Source organism: Quercus suber, unplaced genomic scaffold (assembly GCF_002906115.3).
Source record: "Quercus suber isolate HL8 unplaced genomic scaffold, Cork oak 2.0 scaffold_452, whole genome shotgun sequence".
Lineage (NCBI taxonomy): Eukaryota > Viridiplantae > Streptophyta > Magnoliopsida > Fagales > Fagaceae > Quercus > Quercus suber.
The window spans coordinates 509,392-524,869 of NW_027069903.1; the positions used below are offsets into that span (position 1 = coordinate 509,392).

Genomic DNA, 15,478 nt, shown 5'->3' on the forward strand with positions numbered 1-15,478 from the left:
AGTGAAAAGATAGACTCTACTCCACAATCTTGATGTCAAGATAATAGTTTATAATTTCAACTAAAGCATGAATGGCTCTACCAAACTCAAACACTGCTTGGCCTTAATTAAAAAAAATCAAAGACAATTTCATTGTGGGTGATGACTTCTTCAAGGATATAATACTCCCAGCCAAAAAGTTCACATTCTAGGTAGACAATATTACTCAAGTCTGGATCAAACACCAATGGCTTTATGGCTTAAACTTAAAGGTAGATATAGTGTCAATTTTTCATAAATTAGGTGATTGAATTACGCCAAGCTCCATTTACCTTAGTAGAAGCCACACTCTCGCAGTTTTTGTGTTCAAACTTGACAAAGGGAAGCAATAGACAATCCTAGGAGGTTTTGTGTAAACTGTAGAGAATAACAACTAATGCGTTGAGGCTTAAAATGTATTTGGATAACGCTTATTTTGCTGAAACTGAAAAATTATTGCTGAAAATATTATAGATAAATGTAAAAGTTAGTTGAAATAATACAGTGAGGCTTATGAATAGTAGCAAAAATAAGCTGAATAGTGAAGTAATTTTCATTTTTAATCTTAACCCAAACGCACACTTAATAATATATCAAGGTATGGCTTGAAATAATCTTAATATTTATGTACTGCATGTTTGCTGTAATTAAATTTTCCAATTGTCTTGCCTTAAGTTTCCCAAAGCTTCAAATCTGGTGAAACAATACTGTCAAGGTGCAAAAGAGTTAAGTGCAAAAAAGACTGCAGGTCTTAATACAACTTACATCCATCATATCACAATTTTGCACACTTTGGCTGCCCAAAAGCAATTCACCAGTACAAAATGAAACAGAAACCAGGAAACATGGGGTTTGTTTGAATAGCACTTATTGTTGTTGAAAGTTGCTAAAAACTGATTGTTGCTGAAAACACTGTAGCAAAATAATTTTTAAATATATAAATAGTACCGTGGGACCCATTTTTAATATTTTTAATGTGTAAACAGTGTATGAACAGTGCATAAACAGTACACGCACAGTACATTTTGTCCCCCAAAATCAAAAAAACCGGCCAAAAAAAAAAATACACAAAACGCAACTTTACTTTGAGTAAGAAAAATTGCTATCCAAACGCAGGCATATTTCTTGCTTAATGATGTCAGCATATCACAGCAATTCTCGAAAAACCTAAATAACGTAGCCAAATATGAATAATAATGTGATTTGATACATTATTATCTGCCAGCGGCAGAATATTATGGCTTCGCCATGTAGCTAACAAATCAGATATTAATGTGATTTGATACATTATTATCTGCCAGCGGCAGAATATTATGGCTTCGCCATGTAGCTAACAAATCAGATATTCATCAAAAAAAAAAAAAAAAAACAAATCAGATAGATATTGATATCCCCAATCTCCGTAGGAGCTACTAAAAAGTAACACTATCACTCAAGAAAATAAGAATTTTACAAGTATGAAACAGCATTGAGCAATGCTGACATATTGCTTAAAAGCTTTTGTCATTTCTCTTCTACATTTGGCTTTGAATTGAATTCCTATTTTGAGGTTTATTTGATCAATAAGACAAAGAATAAACTTCAGAAACATTAACGATAGTATGCCATGTGTCTGGATGACATAAAAGGAGAATTACCCAAAGTAGATGTCTTCTGGACTTGGGCAGGAGGGTTAACATGTTTCTTTCTCTCACATTTGGTTTCAGCACGGAGCCATGACTCAACCACTGAAAGCAAATTGGATGAATTCTTCAACTCATGAACCTCTGATAACTTCTCTGACCTCCTCAACTCACCATCTTGGATGTATGCCAGATGTGATGCCCATGTCTCAAGGCCATCAAAAATATGTGTTGCATATACTATTGTGGTTCCTCTCTATAGAATATATGACAACATCAAAATATATGACAACATCAATAAAGATAATATATTTGCATGAATATATGATTACATCTAAAGCGTGCCATAGTTTCTACTTTCTATAAGTGGCTTGAAAATAGATGAGACAATTCCTTGTCACATGTTTTACTGATGTGTCCAGACCTTTAAGAATATCTACTGACTCCCTCTCTTTTTTCAAGTGTTTCCATGTTTGAAAATTTGGTGTGTGCTTGCATGTAGATGGAATATTATATAAAGCAAGTGAAAACCTGTTCGCATTCTTCCTTGAAATAGTCAAGTAAATCCATTCTAGCAACAACATCCAGGTCAACTGTAACTTCATCTAGCAAAAGGACCTGCAGATGTCTCATAGATAGCAATTGGTTACGAGTAGGTAGGACCACTAGAACATATCACTGAATGTTCATCAAAGATAGAACCCAAATGCAATATGATATGGCAATTGAGTAGAGGCTTTGACATGTTGAAGCAAAGCAATACAATGAAATATTACAAGAGCAACTAATGTGTGCTTAGAAGTTAAAAACTTTCTTCTTGTTTTTGGGGGGAAGCAAATAAATATCATGAGTTTCAATGATGATAAACACTGGAATGAGGATGGTACAACCCTATCAATAACATTCAGTTCCACATTCAAGATTCCAAAATACCTTGAAAGGATGAAGAAGACCCATGCAGATTTGGACTCGACGCCTCTGCCCATCAGATACCTTATGCATTCTCCATCGCAGATCAATATCTAGTAGATCAATCAGCTTGTCTCTCCTTACAGGGTCAATCCCTTCAACTGCCAAAAGAGAATGTGTATAATCTCAATTCTTTTGCATATAAAAAAAAAGGATTAAAATTATTGAAGGGAGAGTGAAAAGGACTATTTGTCTATCTTTACACACACACACAGAGACATGTGCACATACATAAAGAAACATCAGGCAGCAGCAGACGTGTTGCTATACAATTTATTTAGATCTTAATGGGTTTATACATCTATAAAGTGGTTATCAGCAATAGAAGAGAAATCGGGTATGCAGTTTATTACGCACCTCCAAATATCATATGTTCGGCAGAAAAATCACCCTGAAGTGGAACCTCACCCTGAATGTTTGCAGACACATATTTGTTCAGAGTATAACAAATGCACGTGATTGTAGTAAAAACATAAACAGTTTACCATCACATGATGAGTTTGTTCATAAGATATTTCTAGTGAGTTCAGTACATATGCATTCAAACAAGAAGCGACAGTGACACTACCCGTATTCGGGCTAATAGTCTATAGGTTCCATTATATCAGAGTCAGAGGCATAAAAGAAGTTTTTTTTATTTTAGAGAGGAGAAAGAATTCAATTAGACAATCTTATAGAATATTACTGATCAAGCATACAGAATTTTTTTTTTCCTTTTTATAAGTAAGTAAATCATTAAAAAGCATAAAGGGGCACAACCCAAGTACACATAACTATAAATAGCACAAAGCATACTCACATAACTACTTGATAAATCTGCTCTTAAAAAACACAAATCCATAATACACTAGTTTGCTATTGATATTAATTTGTTGACCATAATACTACATCTACATGCGAGATGTGATCTATTGTTAGGATTCTTGTAATTGCACGTACTTAGTGCATTCAGTGAGTGCACACACACACACACACAGAGAGAAAATTTGAATTATATAGGGGAGTAGTGAGAAGAATGGCTATTCTCTTGATATTGCTGCAAGTGACATAGAATAATGTTTGTGATTCTTATTGATTAATTACCTGGAAATACCTAGAAAATGGAAATGACAAATTACCACACTAAAATTTAAAATTATTTTTTTATTAGGAAAAACCATTTTTGATGGTGAAGACAACACAGAAATATGATTCTTACAAATAACATCAACTTCATCATCATCACCCAAGTCTTACCAAGCTAGGTAACAAGGAAAATCTAACTACAAAGCTTATTCTTTTTCTATCTTGAATAACTAAAGACGGAAATGTGCTAGAAAGTAGAAACACATAAATATGAACATGTGCATCTCAATTCTTTATTTCACTTCATTTTTGTGGTGCATGCTGTGTTAAATGAATCAAACTTGTCTCTGACATCATTGCCCATGTCCTTGAAAGGACTTTGATATGATATTTGAGGAGTACAACTTTGTCAAATAAATACCATGACTTGAAGCCTACTCACATAAACAATGTTAAAAGTAAAAACTATAGCATAGATATAAGGTAAGGGCCAACAATCTTATATAAACTATATTCTATTAATATGTAGTACCTGTTCATCTCTATAGCTTTTTTTGAACATACATATGTTAGTTATGAATCAGACACAATTGTGAATGATGGTACATTGCCCTTAAAATAATGGATGGAAATGTTAGCCAGAAGAAAGAGCTATACAAGAGCAAGTGGCACATAGGAAAATCTCAAACAAAAGAAATAAAAGTGCTTTCGGCCTAGATAAAGCTTTAGAGTGACTTATTGAGATTTACGATTTTTGTGCAATAAGCTTGGTGGCTTGGGTAGACACAAATTAAATGAATATGCTTATTTTGCATGCAGCCATGAGGCGTACACCCTGGTATGCATCGTACTTAAGAGACAAAGGTGAAAGCCTCAAAACTTAAGCAATGCCAAATAAATGAAGTCAAACAAATTTTAAAGATTCCGGGGTGCCATAATCTTTTAAAAACCCATATAAAATCGGTTTCATTTCCAAAAAATGGCCTCTCCAAAAAGAAAAGTAACCGCCTACCAATCACCTCTCCTAGACCTTGCAAAAGTGGGGAGCTTTGTGTACTAGGTACAACCTTTCTAAAATCAATTTTATTTCCAAGTAGCCCAAGACATGATTAGTGTTAGATGTAATTCTCTTTGAGACAGTCCACTCCAAATCAAAGGAGTCCAAAGTTCATTGGATTAAAATTTGTCTAATTATAGATTTCCACAAGCTAAATTCAATCAGGGACGCCTCATTAATAGCATTATATTATATAAACACAATTGTATCATGAATGAGTTATAGTGTTTAAAAAAAATAAATAGTATAAAAGCAGAGTCAAAGAACTCACAGCAGAGCCAATGGTTTTACTCCAAGATCCTCCCAAATAGGATAAGTCACCATCACACACCAACTGGGTGTCATGAAAAGCCGAACGATTCAGCACACGCACCACATCTCTCCCTCCCACCATATGCCTACCCGCAAGAATCTTCAGCAATGTGGTCTTTCCTGCACAACATAAGTAATTTCCAGTGCAATTTAACAACTGGGTATTTTTATTTTTTCTATTTTTTTGATAAAGTAGGCAAACTTTCAAAAGAAAAATCCCCTGGACTCGTCTCTAAGCAGTTAATGCTCAAATGGGTGAGTGAGTGAATAAGTAAAAGCTATAAGATTGATTGATTGATAGATTGATTACCAGATCCGTTGGCGCCAACGAGGAGGCATCGAGATCCGGGTTGGATGTTGAGGTTGAAGTCGGCGAAGATGGGTGGTTGGCCTTCGTATGAGAATTGCATGCCACATACTCTGATACTGTTGTTCTCTTCTTCTCCGTCCGCCATCTCTGGCTCTCGAATTGAAATGGAGTGCTAGTACGGACCTCACTATATATGAATATGCGTGTGTGTGTGTTTATTCAATTCCAAGGTCATTTTATAGTACACGTATCAGTTTATTTGTTTATTACACTTTCGACTTTCCACCCAATTGGTTGGCAACGCATGTCATGTCGTGTCCGGGTTGCTTGGTCTTCGTTTCGTTGGTCGTTGGCGCACTATTAAAACTAGTTTGCAGGCGGCCAAAATAGCCTAATAGATTTTTTTTTTTTTTTGGTATTATGTTGCGATCTACCACTGTTTTGAAAATATGTAAAAATTTATTATTTTTTGAAATATTCGAGTTTAGTGAAATTGAGTTTTTCTGATACTTGAGTTCAAATACCATGGAAAAAAATTTCAAAATTTTTTGGAGTATAATTTTTTCAAAAGAACTTGAGTTTTATGGCAAATTTGAGTTTCACAAACTCAAGTTTTAAAAAAGTTGTAAATCCTTATATATTTTCAAAACAGTGATAAATTGTTAATTTTTTTACTAAATAGTGGTAGTGGGTCCTTTTCGCCCTCACTTGTTAGCCAAAGCTTACTTCTTCTTTTTTTCTTAATAAAGCTTACTTACATTTATGGTTTAAGCCTCGGTCTCTAGCTCTTTCAAAAAAAAAAAAAAAAGTCCTCTATCTCCAGCTATCAACCCATTAATCAAAATATAAAATAACAAAACTTAAACACAATACCTTAAGTGTTGTTCCTTAAATTCTCCTCTTAAAATTCAGTCATGTGACTACTTAATTAAAAAAAATCCATATAACAGAATCTTAAAAGAGAAACTTAAAGAACAGCATATAAGTACTATATCTAAGTCTTACTCAATATAAAACAACTATTGTGTAACTCAAATTACTACCTCTTAAAATATTCAATCCAACTATTAAGATTCAGTCATGTGGCTACTTAATTTAAAAAATACACTTCCATCCCATGAAAAAAAAAAATCCATATAACAGAATTTTAAAAGGGAAACTTAAGGAACATCATCTAAGTACTATACCTAAGTTTTACTCAATATAAAACAGTTGTTGTGTAAGTCAAATTACTACCTCTTAAAATATTCAATCCAACTATTAAATTTTGAAAGCTCAAATAGTGTGAAAACACTATTACTTATTTAGACCCTAAAATTAAAACTTATAACTAAATTGCTTTTATCCTACTTAACTAAGTACGGAATAAGAGTAAAAATAACGCAATGAAACTAAAACAATTCTCTAAGGCATAAGCAAATACTATAAACAATAAAAGTAAAGGTTAAAGAATAAGGGAAGAAATATGCAAACACAAAATAACACCGAGACGTATTATCGAAGAGAAAACCAAAATACTTGGTGAAAAACCTCTTTGCAACTCTCCAAGCCGAATCAATCCACTAGTAAATAAAGTTGGAGTACAATGATATCAAAAAGACCCTCCAAACTCAATCTACCCAATGTAGTTAAACCCTCCAAGTTCCAGCTACCAACGGACTTCACCAAACCATGCCTTCACTAGTTATTTAGATCACGCAATTAACTCCAAATTGCATCCACCAATCAATGGTCTATTACAATGCTTCCCACATGCACCAAAACTTCTCTTAACATTCAGATTGGGTGAGGTACGTGCTTGGGTTAAGAACATTTCAAGGATTTGAAATTGGAGAGGTAAGAGTAGAGAAAAACTAAGAAAATATGTGTAGATGATTGTGGGTTTACAATCTATAACTCTCAAGTGTATTGTTAGGGTTTTTTCTCTGAAAATCTCCTTACACTTTTGTGGGTAATGTGAGCTTATATAATGTTGGTAAAAAAAAATGAGAAAAACACACTCTAAAAAGTTTCAAGTAGAGAGTTTTGCGGGTCACTCGCAACTTGGCCTAAGTCGTGAAGTGACTCGCGAAATACAGCCTTGCAAAAGACTATTCAAATTTCAACATGTGCTTCTCACGTGACCTTTCGCTGATTGTCCACTCGCAAGTCAGTAGTGAACTTCACTGTCTTCACAATTCTTCTCCAAACTCTCACACTCAACCTTTACATTAAATCCCACAAACATGTAGGGAAATGATTGAACAAAATACAATCAAATTTGACACCAAAAAAATAGCCAACATAAAGCATAGTTATAAATCACTTTACAAAATTATCTGAAAAAATTAAATAAAACAATTTTTTTTTGGGGAAAAATTAAATAAAATTTTGTTGATCCATTCAAAGAGCACAAATTTTAATATAACATATATTGTCATAAGTTAATCCATATATGATATTATCAAAAGTTTATATTTTTCACAGTAGAATCAAATTAAATAACAACTAGTTGCTAACCCATGCGATATACGGGAAAACAATTAAAAGTGAGATCTGAAAGAAATTATTTGTAAAATTATGGTATTAAAATGTGATGCCTACTGATTTCATACCTCATTAGAATATATTAAAATTCATGTAATATAAGTACCTTCTAAAATAAATACTTAATAAATATATTTTTTTATGAGCAATTGATTGTAGTGCTTTCCTCCCTCTTTTTTTCCCTAAAAGGGAGAACATATGTTGTAGCAAATTTTTTTTTTATATAGGTGTATTGCAAATAATATACATATATTCCATTGCATATAATATTAAATAGTTAAATCAAGGATAGGTTGTTGTTGGACAAAAAATGAAGATTTTCTGCACTATTTTGTCCAATAACAACCTATCCTTGATGTAACTATTTAATAAAATGAAGATTTTCTGCACTATTTTGTCACACTGAAAAATATTAGGGTATGAAAACAACTTAAACTAATAATTAATTCAATTCCTCAATGAATCTATTTGTCTGCCAAATGTATATTAGGCTATATATAATAAAACTTTGAACTAAAACTTTACAACATAAATTCACTTTTCATGTTAAGCCTTACCAAGAGCAACCAAAGACAGTAATTCCTTTAATACCGCAAGCTGTTTTGGCTATTAAAAATTTGAGAAATAACACAGCAAGTATCTTAAACTCTCTCTTGCTTAAGTCCTACAAATATATATATATATATATATATCATTATTACAATAGCAATGGAGGTAGAGCATGCTGTTAAAGAAGCGTAGATGCTCAATTTTGACAAAAGGGCCCAATGGCAGAAGAAGCCCAACAATATGAGAAAGGTGGAGAACAAAACCAGTAAAGTAAGGACCATTGGGCCAAGATGGCAGGAATAATGGTCCACAAGCCCACAAAATAATAAGTGGTCTCAAAGAAAGCAAACGGGCCAAGGAAGCCCTAAAGAATGAAGTAATAAGCCCATAGGAATCATGAGAAATGGAAAGAAATTAGTAAATGGGATTGGTTCGAATGCCAATAAACCCAAAGGCAAAGGATGTGGTAATTGGGCTAGGGTAACCCAAAGGATTTAGGAAAAGCCCATGGGAATGTAAGAAGTAGGAAAAAATGAAACAGGCCAAGAATGCCCAAAGAATGAAACGGGCCAAGGATGCTCAAGGAGTAATATAGGCCGGGGAAGCTCGAGATGTTATATGAATTGGCCCAATAGGAATGCTGGGTAGTAGACTAAAAGAAGGAATAACATATGAAACTGGCATAGCAAACACTTTAGCCCACAAGCCCAGAAGTAATAGGGTAAACAAGGGTAAATGATATCATAGCAAGAACAATGTAGTGGTATGGCAAGAGCACCAGCCAGCCCGCAAACAAGGGATGAAAGGAGACATTGGACAAATTAAAGAAGAGAAAGCCCACACCTAAGCAATGCTCAGCCTGAAAAAGAAATGAGATGCAAAGAATGAAGACCCAAGAACTCATTCACGCCACAAGAGTTAAACAAACGTGCAGGCAATGACAAAAGCATGAACGCTAAAAAAACAATGGACTCATATGGAAGTAGAGCACACACACAAGGCTTAGGCATCACCTACCTATACCCAGCCAATATAGGGGAGGTTGGCCATGGGTTAGTGGTAAGAGAGAGTGTGGTCTAGCAGCGGGGAAAAAGAGGAGCCTATTTTGAGGTTCTCGCTCAAGCTTTTTTGGGAGAAATGTTTTGCTGGAATGATATCCCACCAAAAAGAGGTAAACATGAGCTGGAATTACTAGATGCATACTATAGAAGTTGGTAAGGGAGAAACCCAGCCTTTATATGGATGGGAGAGCCAAGGGAAGTAAAAAAAAAAAAAACAAAACAAAACCACTTTTATCTAGGAATGAGGCATGGCACAGCCAACACAGTGTAGTGGTGGCGACTAGGCAGCTGGTAAACTTATAGGCAGTCCTGGAAGGACACCCACAATAGACCAAAAGTAGTTAAGGGGTAAAAATGGTAAATCCTGGTAGATAGTATAAAAAGGTCATAGACGTGCACAGTAAACAAGGACGGAACAACAAGAGAACAATAACAACAACAAAAAAGAAAGAAAACAAGGAAATCAAGAAAACCGAGAGTGAGGAAGAAAAACATGAGTGATAGGAGTAAAAGCATGCACCGCACCAATAGGCTACCCACTTCTCTCCATCAATAGCCCACTTTCTAACAAGTCAAGAATTTAAGATCAAGCCACTTAGGTCCTTTTTTTAAAGTGAGTAACTTCTATAGTAGGATTTCCTTTTGAGGTTACCCACATTGGAGATTGATTCCCCTTTTTGGACTTGAATCTGCTGAAGACTCAAGCCCATTCCTTTAGTAGACTAATCTTCCTTTCTTTTGCCATGGTTGATTAAAGACTAACATGACTTTTTGCTATTAATCTATTCCTGTCGTAATCATGTTGTCATATTTTTTCCTTTGTGGAACTGTTCAAGTATTATTGTTGTCAGTAGAAAATATTTTAGTTAAAGTGTTTTAATTATCCTGTTGTATTATGTTTTTCTTGCTATAACATTTTGTAACAGTATTTCCTGCTGTGAGCACATGACACGCTCAAGATTCCTGTTAAGGCTCTAACTTACGCACAAGTTGGCCTAAAGTGTGTTTCAGTTAGGCTAGTCCTGACTCTTCTACCCCATAATCATAAGGCCGTAGTACGACAAGAGCAATCCAGCCCAAGACACAAAAAGACCCACCACAAGAAGACAAACAATAATAATAGTCAAAGTGGATAGATGATAATTGCTAGAGCAGATCAACACAGAGACAAACACAAATGAAAATCCAAAGAGAGAACAAAGTAGATAGATGATAATCGCAAACCATATAGGAAGAACTCATACACATAGGAATTACAATTTTTACTCGATCTGCAAGCACCCAACCCGACCCTTCAAAATAATAGGGTTGGGTTTGGGTTTTTAAAATAAAACTCGAAGTGGGTTCGGGTCAAGTGGGAGTTTTAGTGATACTGGCCTCAAACCTGAACCCAACCTACTTAAAACAAAATTACCAAAAAACCTATATATATATATATATATCATATACTGTATAATAAAAGTTGGGTTTAGAAGCCGTGGTTGCGCCAAATGACTTCACTAAATTGCATAAATTTTTTTAGATATTTAGATTTTAAGAAAAAAATATACAATTTTTCTTATGTCATATTTGAATAAATATGCATTTTATGTCATCTTTTTCCTAATAATCAAGTAACAAAAGAAAGTAGTATTTGATTTACAACTACAGCTACATTTGTGTTTATCTAAAATATTATCAACAAAATCTAAAATAAATAGGATAGAATTACCTATATATAAAAAAGGATATAATTTAAATAAAAAAGAGAGATAAAAAATACGTGAAAGAAAAAAGATAGAATTAAAAAAAAAATGCAAAACAAAAATATGTTTTTGAGGATTTTTTTTTTTACTACTTTTTTTTGTGTGGATAAATTTGCATCTTATGTCATCTTTTTCCTAATAATAAAGTTAAAAAAAAAAAAATAAGTATTTGAGTTTCACCTAAACTCCTTTTTGTTCATGTCATCTTCTTCACAACTTAAAATTCTCTCTATATATACACATAGTTTTTTAGCGTATTATTCTTTCTACTACGTACCTTACAATTATTTGCTATATTCTTCCCTTCTCCTCTCTACGCTACCTACAGCCTTGCAGGTATATTTTTTTTTCTTTCATCAAATTGAATAGATTTTGTGTATTTTTTGCATTTTTATTATATATTATATGATTTTTATCAACAAGTTTTATAAATAGGCTGAAATTCTATGTTTGATTGCACCTTTTAGTATTTTTTTAGACATCAATACAGCAAGCAATATATTTGTATTTTTTATTTTCTTATCACATGATTATTTGTTGTTAACATCAATATGTTATTGTATGTGGATTTAATTTGTTATGGTTTTTGTTTGGTGCTTTGTTCCATGTAATCTAACTTCTTTAATTAAAAGCAAAATTTGTTGTTAAACATGAAATTGGATACAAGAGAAAAAGAAGGATCTAAAAATATTCTTTTATCCATCAATCCAAATTCCTATGTAAGTCTATCTTTACTTAGCTCTGTTTTCATTTTTTTAAAAGTTCAGAAATTTGGATATTTTTTCATTAATGAATTGGGATTTTGGCTTAATTTTCTTTTCAACTTTGTTTCAATTATTGAATTCATTCATGTGTAATATTAATATCTATGTTTTTTTTTATGAGAAAAAAATAATATATGTGTTCTTAAAGGCTAATGCACAATACAATTACAAACATTACTTTAAGTTAGGGTGTTATATTTATTTATTAGTAAGTTAAAATGTTACATTAAGTTAGGGTATTATATTTTTATTTATTATTAAGTTAGAATGTGTGATATAACTTATAACCATTTGAATAAAATCAACACTAAAGCAAATGATTTAAATATTAAAATAAGAAATAAAAATTAAATTTTTTTTAGGTGTACAAGTATAATTTATTTTTTAACCTTAAATTTTGAATTAATTCTTTTACGATGATCCCCTCTTCATAAATAAATAGTAATTATTAAAAAAAATTATAAAAGTTTTTATTGATCATTGCAATTAGATATATTATATATAAGGACAAATATACAAAATTCAATTATTTTTTAGATTTAAAAAAAGATATTTTTTTTGTTTTTATCTTTATATATATATATATATATAGACACACACACACACACACACACACATAGAGAGAGAGAGAGAGAGAGAGAGAGAGAGAGAGAGAGAGAGAGAGAGGAATTTCATTAAAAATTGTTTTACTTTTTTTACAATTTGCCATCAATTTTAAAATATTTTATAATATTTGTTTTTGAAAAAAAAATGCCAAACTTGAACATACATAATATACATCTTCCATGCAACTTAATTTTTTTCCCCTTTTATTTGTTATTCAATTTAATTATATTATCAAAATATTTTTTATTAAGCTGTGCATTGCATGGGCATAATACTAGTATATATATAAACTCATTCTAACCCTTATTTCCTAACCCTTCTCTCAATTCACAATAGCACTTAGCCGCCCCATCTCCCCTCACTCTCCTCTCATTTCACAACACAGCAGCCACCCCATCACCCACTCTCACTCACTCTCACTCATTCTCAGGACTCACCCTCATTCACTGTCACCGCTGACCTTCAAGCTCTGTCACCGCCTAACTGATTCGTCACAGGTTCGTCACTCACGACTCACTCACTGTTACTTTTTTTTTTAATAACTTTGCGTTCATTAATCCTTACAATTTATGGAGTGAAATTGAAGGTAGCAATTGTATAATTTGTATTTATAAATGAAATCAAAATTGTATTTTTATATTTGCTAGTTATAATTTGATGAAGTTTATTCCATTTTTTAATTCATTGTTGTTGTAGGTTCTTCAACTATGCTAGGAGATTGTACAATTCAAACAATTCTTGATGATGTGGAGCCTAATGAAGAGGATGGAAGTTGTATCACAACTGTGGAGGATTAGACTTGTTGGATTAATTTAGTAGCTTTTTAATTTTTTGGACTTGTTGGTTTGTAATTATCCTAAAATTGTGGGATTTATTTTGTAGCTTTTTGAACTTGTTGTAATAGTCTTAGATTTGGACTTGTGGGATTTATTTTGTAGCTTTTATTTTTATGTTTAATAGGTGATCTTAGCTATGATTTATTGATTTATGATTAAATGGTGATCTTAGCTAGGTGATTTATTTCCCCTAAAAAAAAATGTTAGGCGATTTATTGATTTATGATCTTAGCTATAATTTATTGATTTATAATTAATAGGTAATTTATTGATTTATGATTAATAGGTTTGTAATGGTCCTATGATTTATAATTAATAGGTAATTTATTGATTTATGATTAATAGGTTTGTAATGGTCCTATGATTTGGACTAATTTAGTATTTGGGCCACTATATAGGGCTTGAATTTGGGCGCACACACACACACACACATATATATATATATATTTTGGGCAACGTTATAGGCTTCAATTTAATCCTAATTTTTTTTTATTGGGCCATGATTTGGGTTGCGGATTGGGTCCAAATCTGACATGGCTGGACGAGGCCCGCAGGGGCTTGATGGGGCGGGTTTGGGGGTTAAAAAAACCCGTTTATTAAACGGGCCGGGTTTGGTTAACAGGGGCAGCCCGTGAGGCCGGTTCGGGCATAAAGAAACTTGCCTTGAACCCGACCTATTGCCATTTCTACATACATAGAGAAGAGAGAAGATAGGAGTTAAGGGAACTTGTATGTAGAGAGAGGCACAATGGAACTTGTGTGTGTGGAGAAGGAGATGGGACTGCGTGAAGAAGAAGAGAGGGAGTTTGATGAGTCTGTGTCACTATGTTTGCGTTTAAGAGAGGGAGAGAGTTTTTTTTTTTTTTAATCGGGTTTTGTTTTTGGGGGAGAAAGGGATTTTATTTTATTTTTTTTTTCAAATTATTGATGTGAAAATTTATAAATGAAATCAAAATTGTATTTTTATATTTGCTAGTTATAATTTGATGAAGTTTATTCCATTTTTTAATTCATTGTTGTTGTAGGTTCTTCAACTATGCTAGGAGATTGTACAATTCAAACAATTCTTGATGATGTGGAGCCTAATGAAGAGGATGGAAGTTGTATCACAACTGTGGAGGATTAGACTTGTTGGATTAATTTAGTAGCTTTTTAATTTTTTGGACTTGTTGGTTTGTAATTATCCTAAAATTGTGGGATTTATTTTGTAGCTTTTTGAACTTGTTGTAACAGTCTTAGATTTGGACTTGTGGGATTTATTTTGTAGCTTTTATTTTTATGTTTAATAGGTGATCTTAGCTATGATTTATTGATTTATGATTAAATGGTGATCTTAGCTAGGTGATTTATTTCCCCTAAAAAAAATGGATTTATGATCTTAGCTATAATTTATTGATTTATAATTAATAGGTGATTTATTGATTTATGATTAATAGGTTTGTAATGGTCCTATGATTTGGACTAATTTAGCATTTGGGCCACTATATAGGGCTTGAATTTGGGCACATATATATATATATATATTGGGCAATGTTATAGGCTTCAATTTAATCCTAATTTTTCTTTTATTGGGCCATGATTTGGGTTGCGGATTGGGTCCAAATCTGACATGGCTGGACGAGGCCCGCAGGGGCTTGATGGGGAGGGTTTAGGGGTCAAAAAAACCCGTTTATTAAACTGGCCGGGTTCGGTTAACAGGGGCGGCCCGTGAGGCCGGTTCGGGCATAAAGAAACTTGCATTGAACCCGACCTATTGCCATTTCTACATACATAGAGAAGAGAGAAGATAGGAGGTAAGGGAACTTGTATGTAGAGAGAGGCACAATGGAACTTGTGTGTGTGGAGAAGGAGATGGGACTGCGTGAAGAAGAAGAGAGGGAGTTTGATGAGTCTGTGTCACTATGTTTGCGTTTAAGAGAGGGAGAGAGTTTTTTTTTTTTTTTTTTATCGGGTTTTGTTTTTGGGGAAGAAAGGGATTTTATTTTTATTNTAAAATAATTTGTGTTGGTTTAGTCCTATAATAAATTAAGTTTATAAA

The 15,478-nt window shown here is 33.0% G+C and overlaps 1 protein-coding gene across 1 annotated transcript; it reads right to left on the reverse strand.

Annotated features, from left to right (window-relative positions):
* Positions 1 to 1,402: 1,402 nt before the first annotated feature.
* LOC112019249 (ABC transporter I family member 21) lies at positions 1,403 to 5,572 on the reverse strand. Its single transcript, XM_024051777.2, has 6 exons — positions 5,354 to 5,572; positions 5,003 to 5,163; positions 2,967 to 3,018; positions 2,574 to 2,710; positions 2,172 to 2,258; positions 1,403 to 1,896 (listed from the first exon to the last, which is right to left on the reverse strand). Exons 1-6 carry the CDS (start codon positions 5,496 to 5,498, stop codon positions 1,609 to 1,611), a joined length of 870 nt encoding a protein of 289 aa, XP_023907545.2. The 5' UTR covers positions 5,499 to 5,572; the 3' UTR covers positions 1,403 to 1,608.
* Positions 5,573 to 15,478: the final 9,906 nt, after the last annotated feature.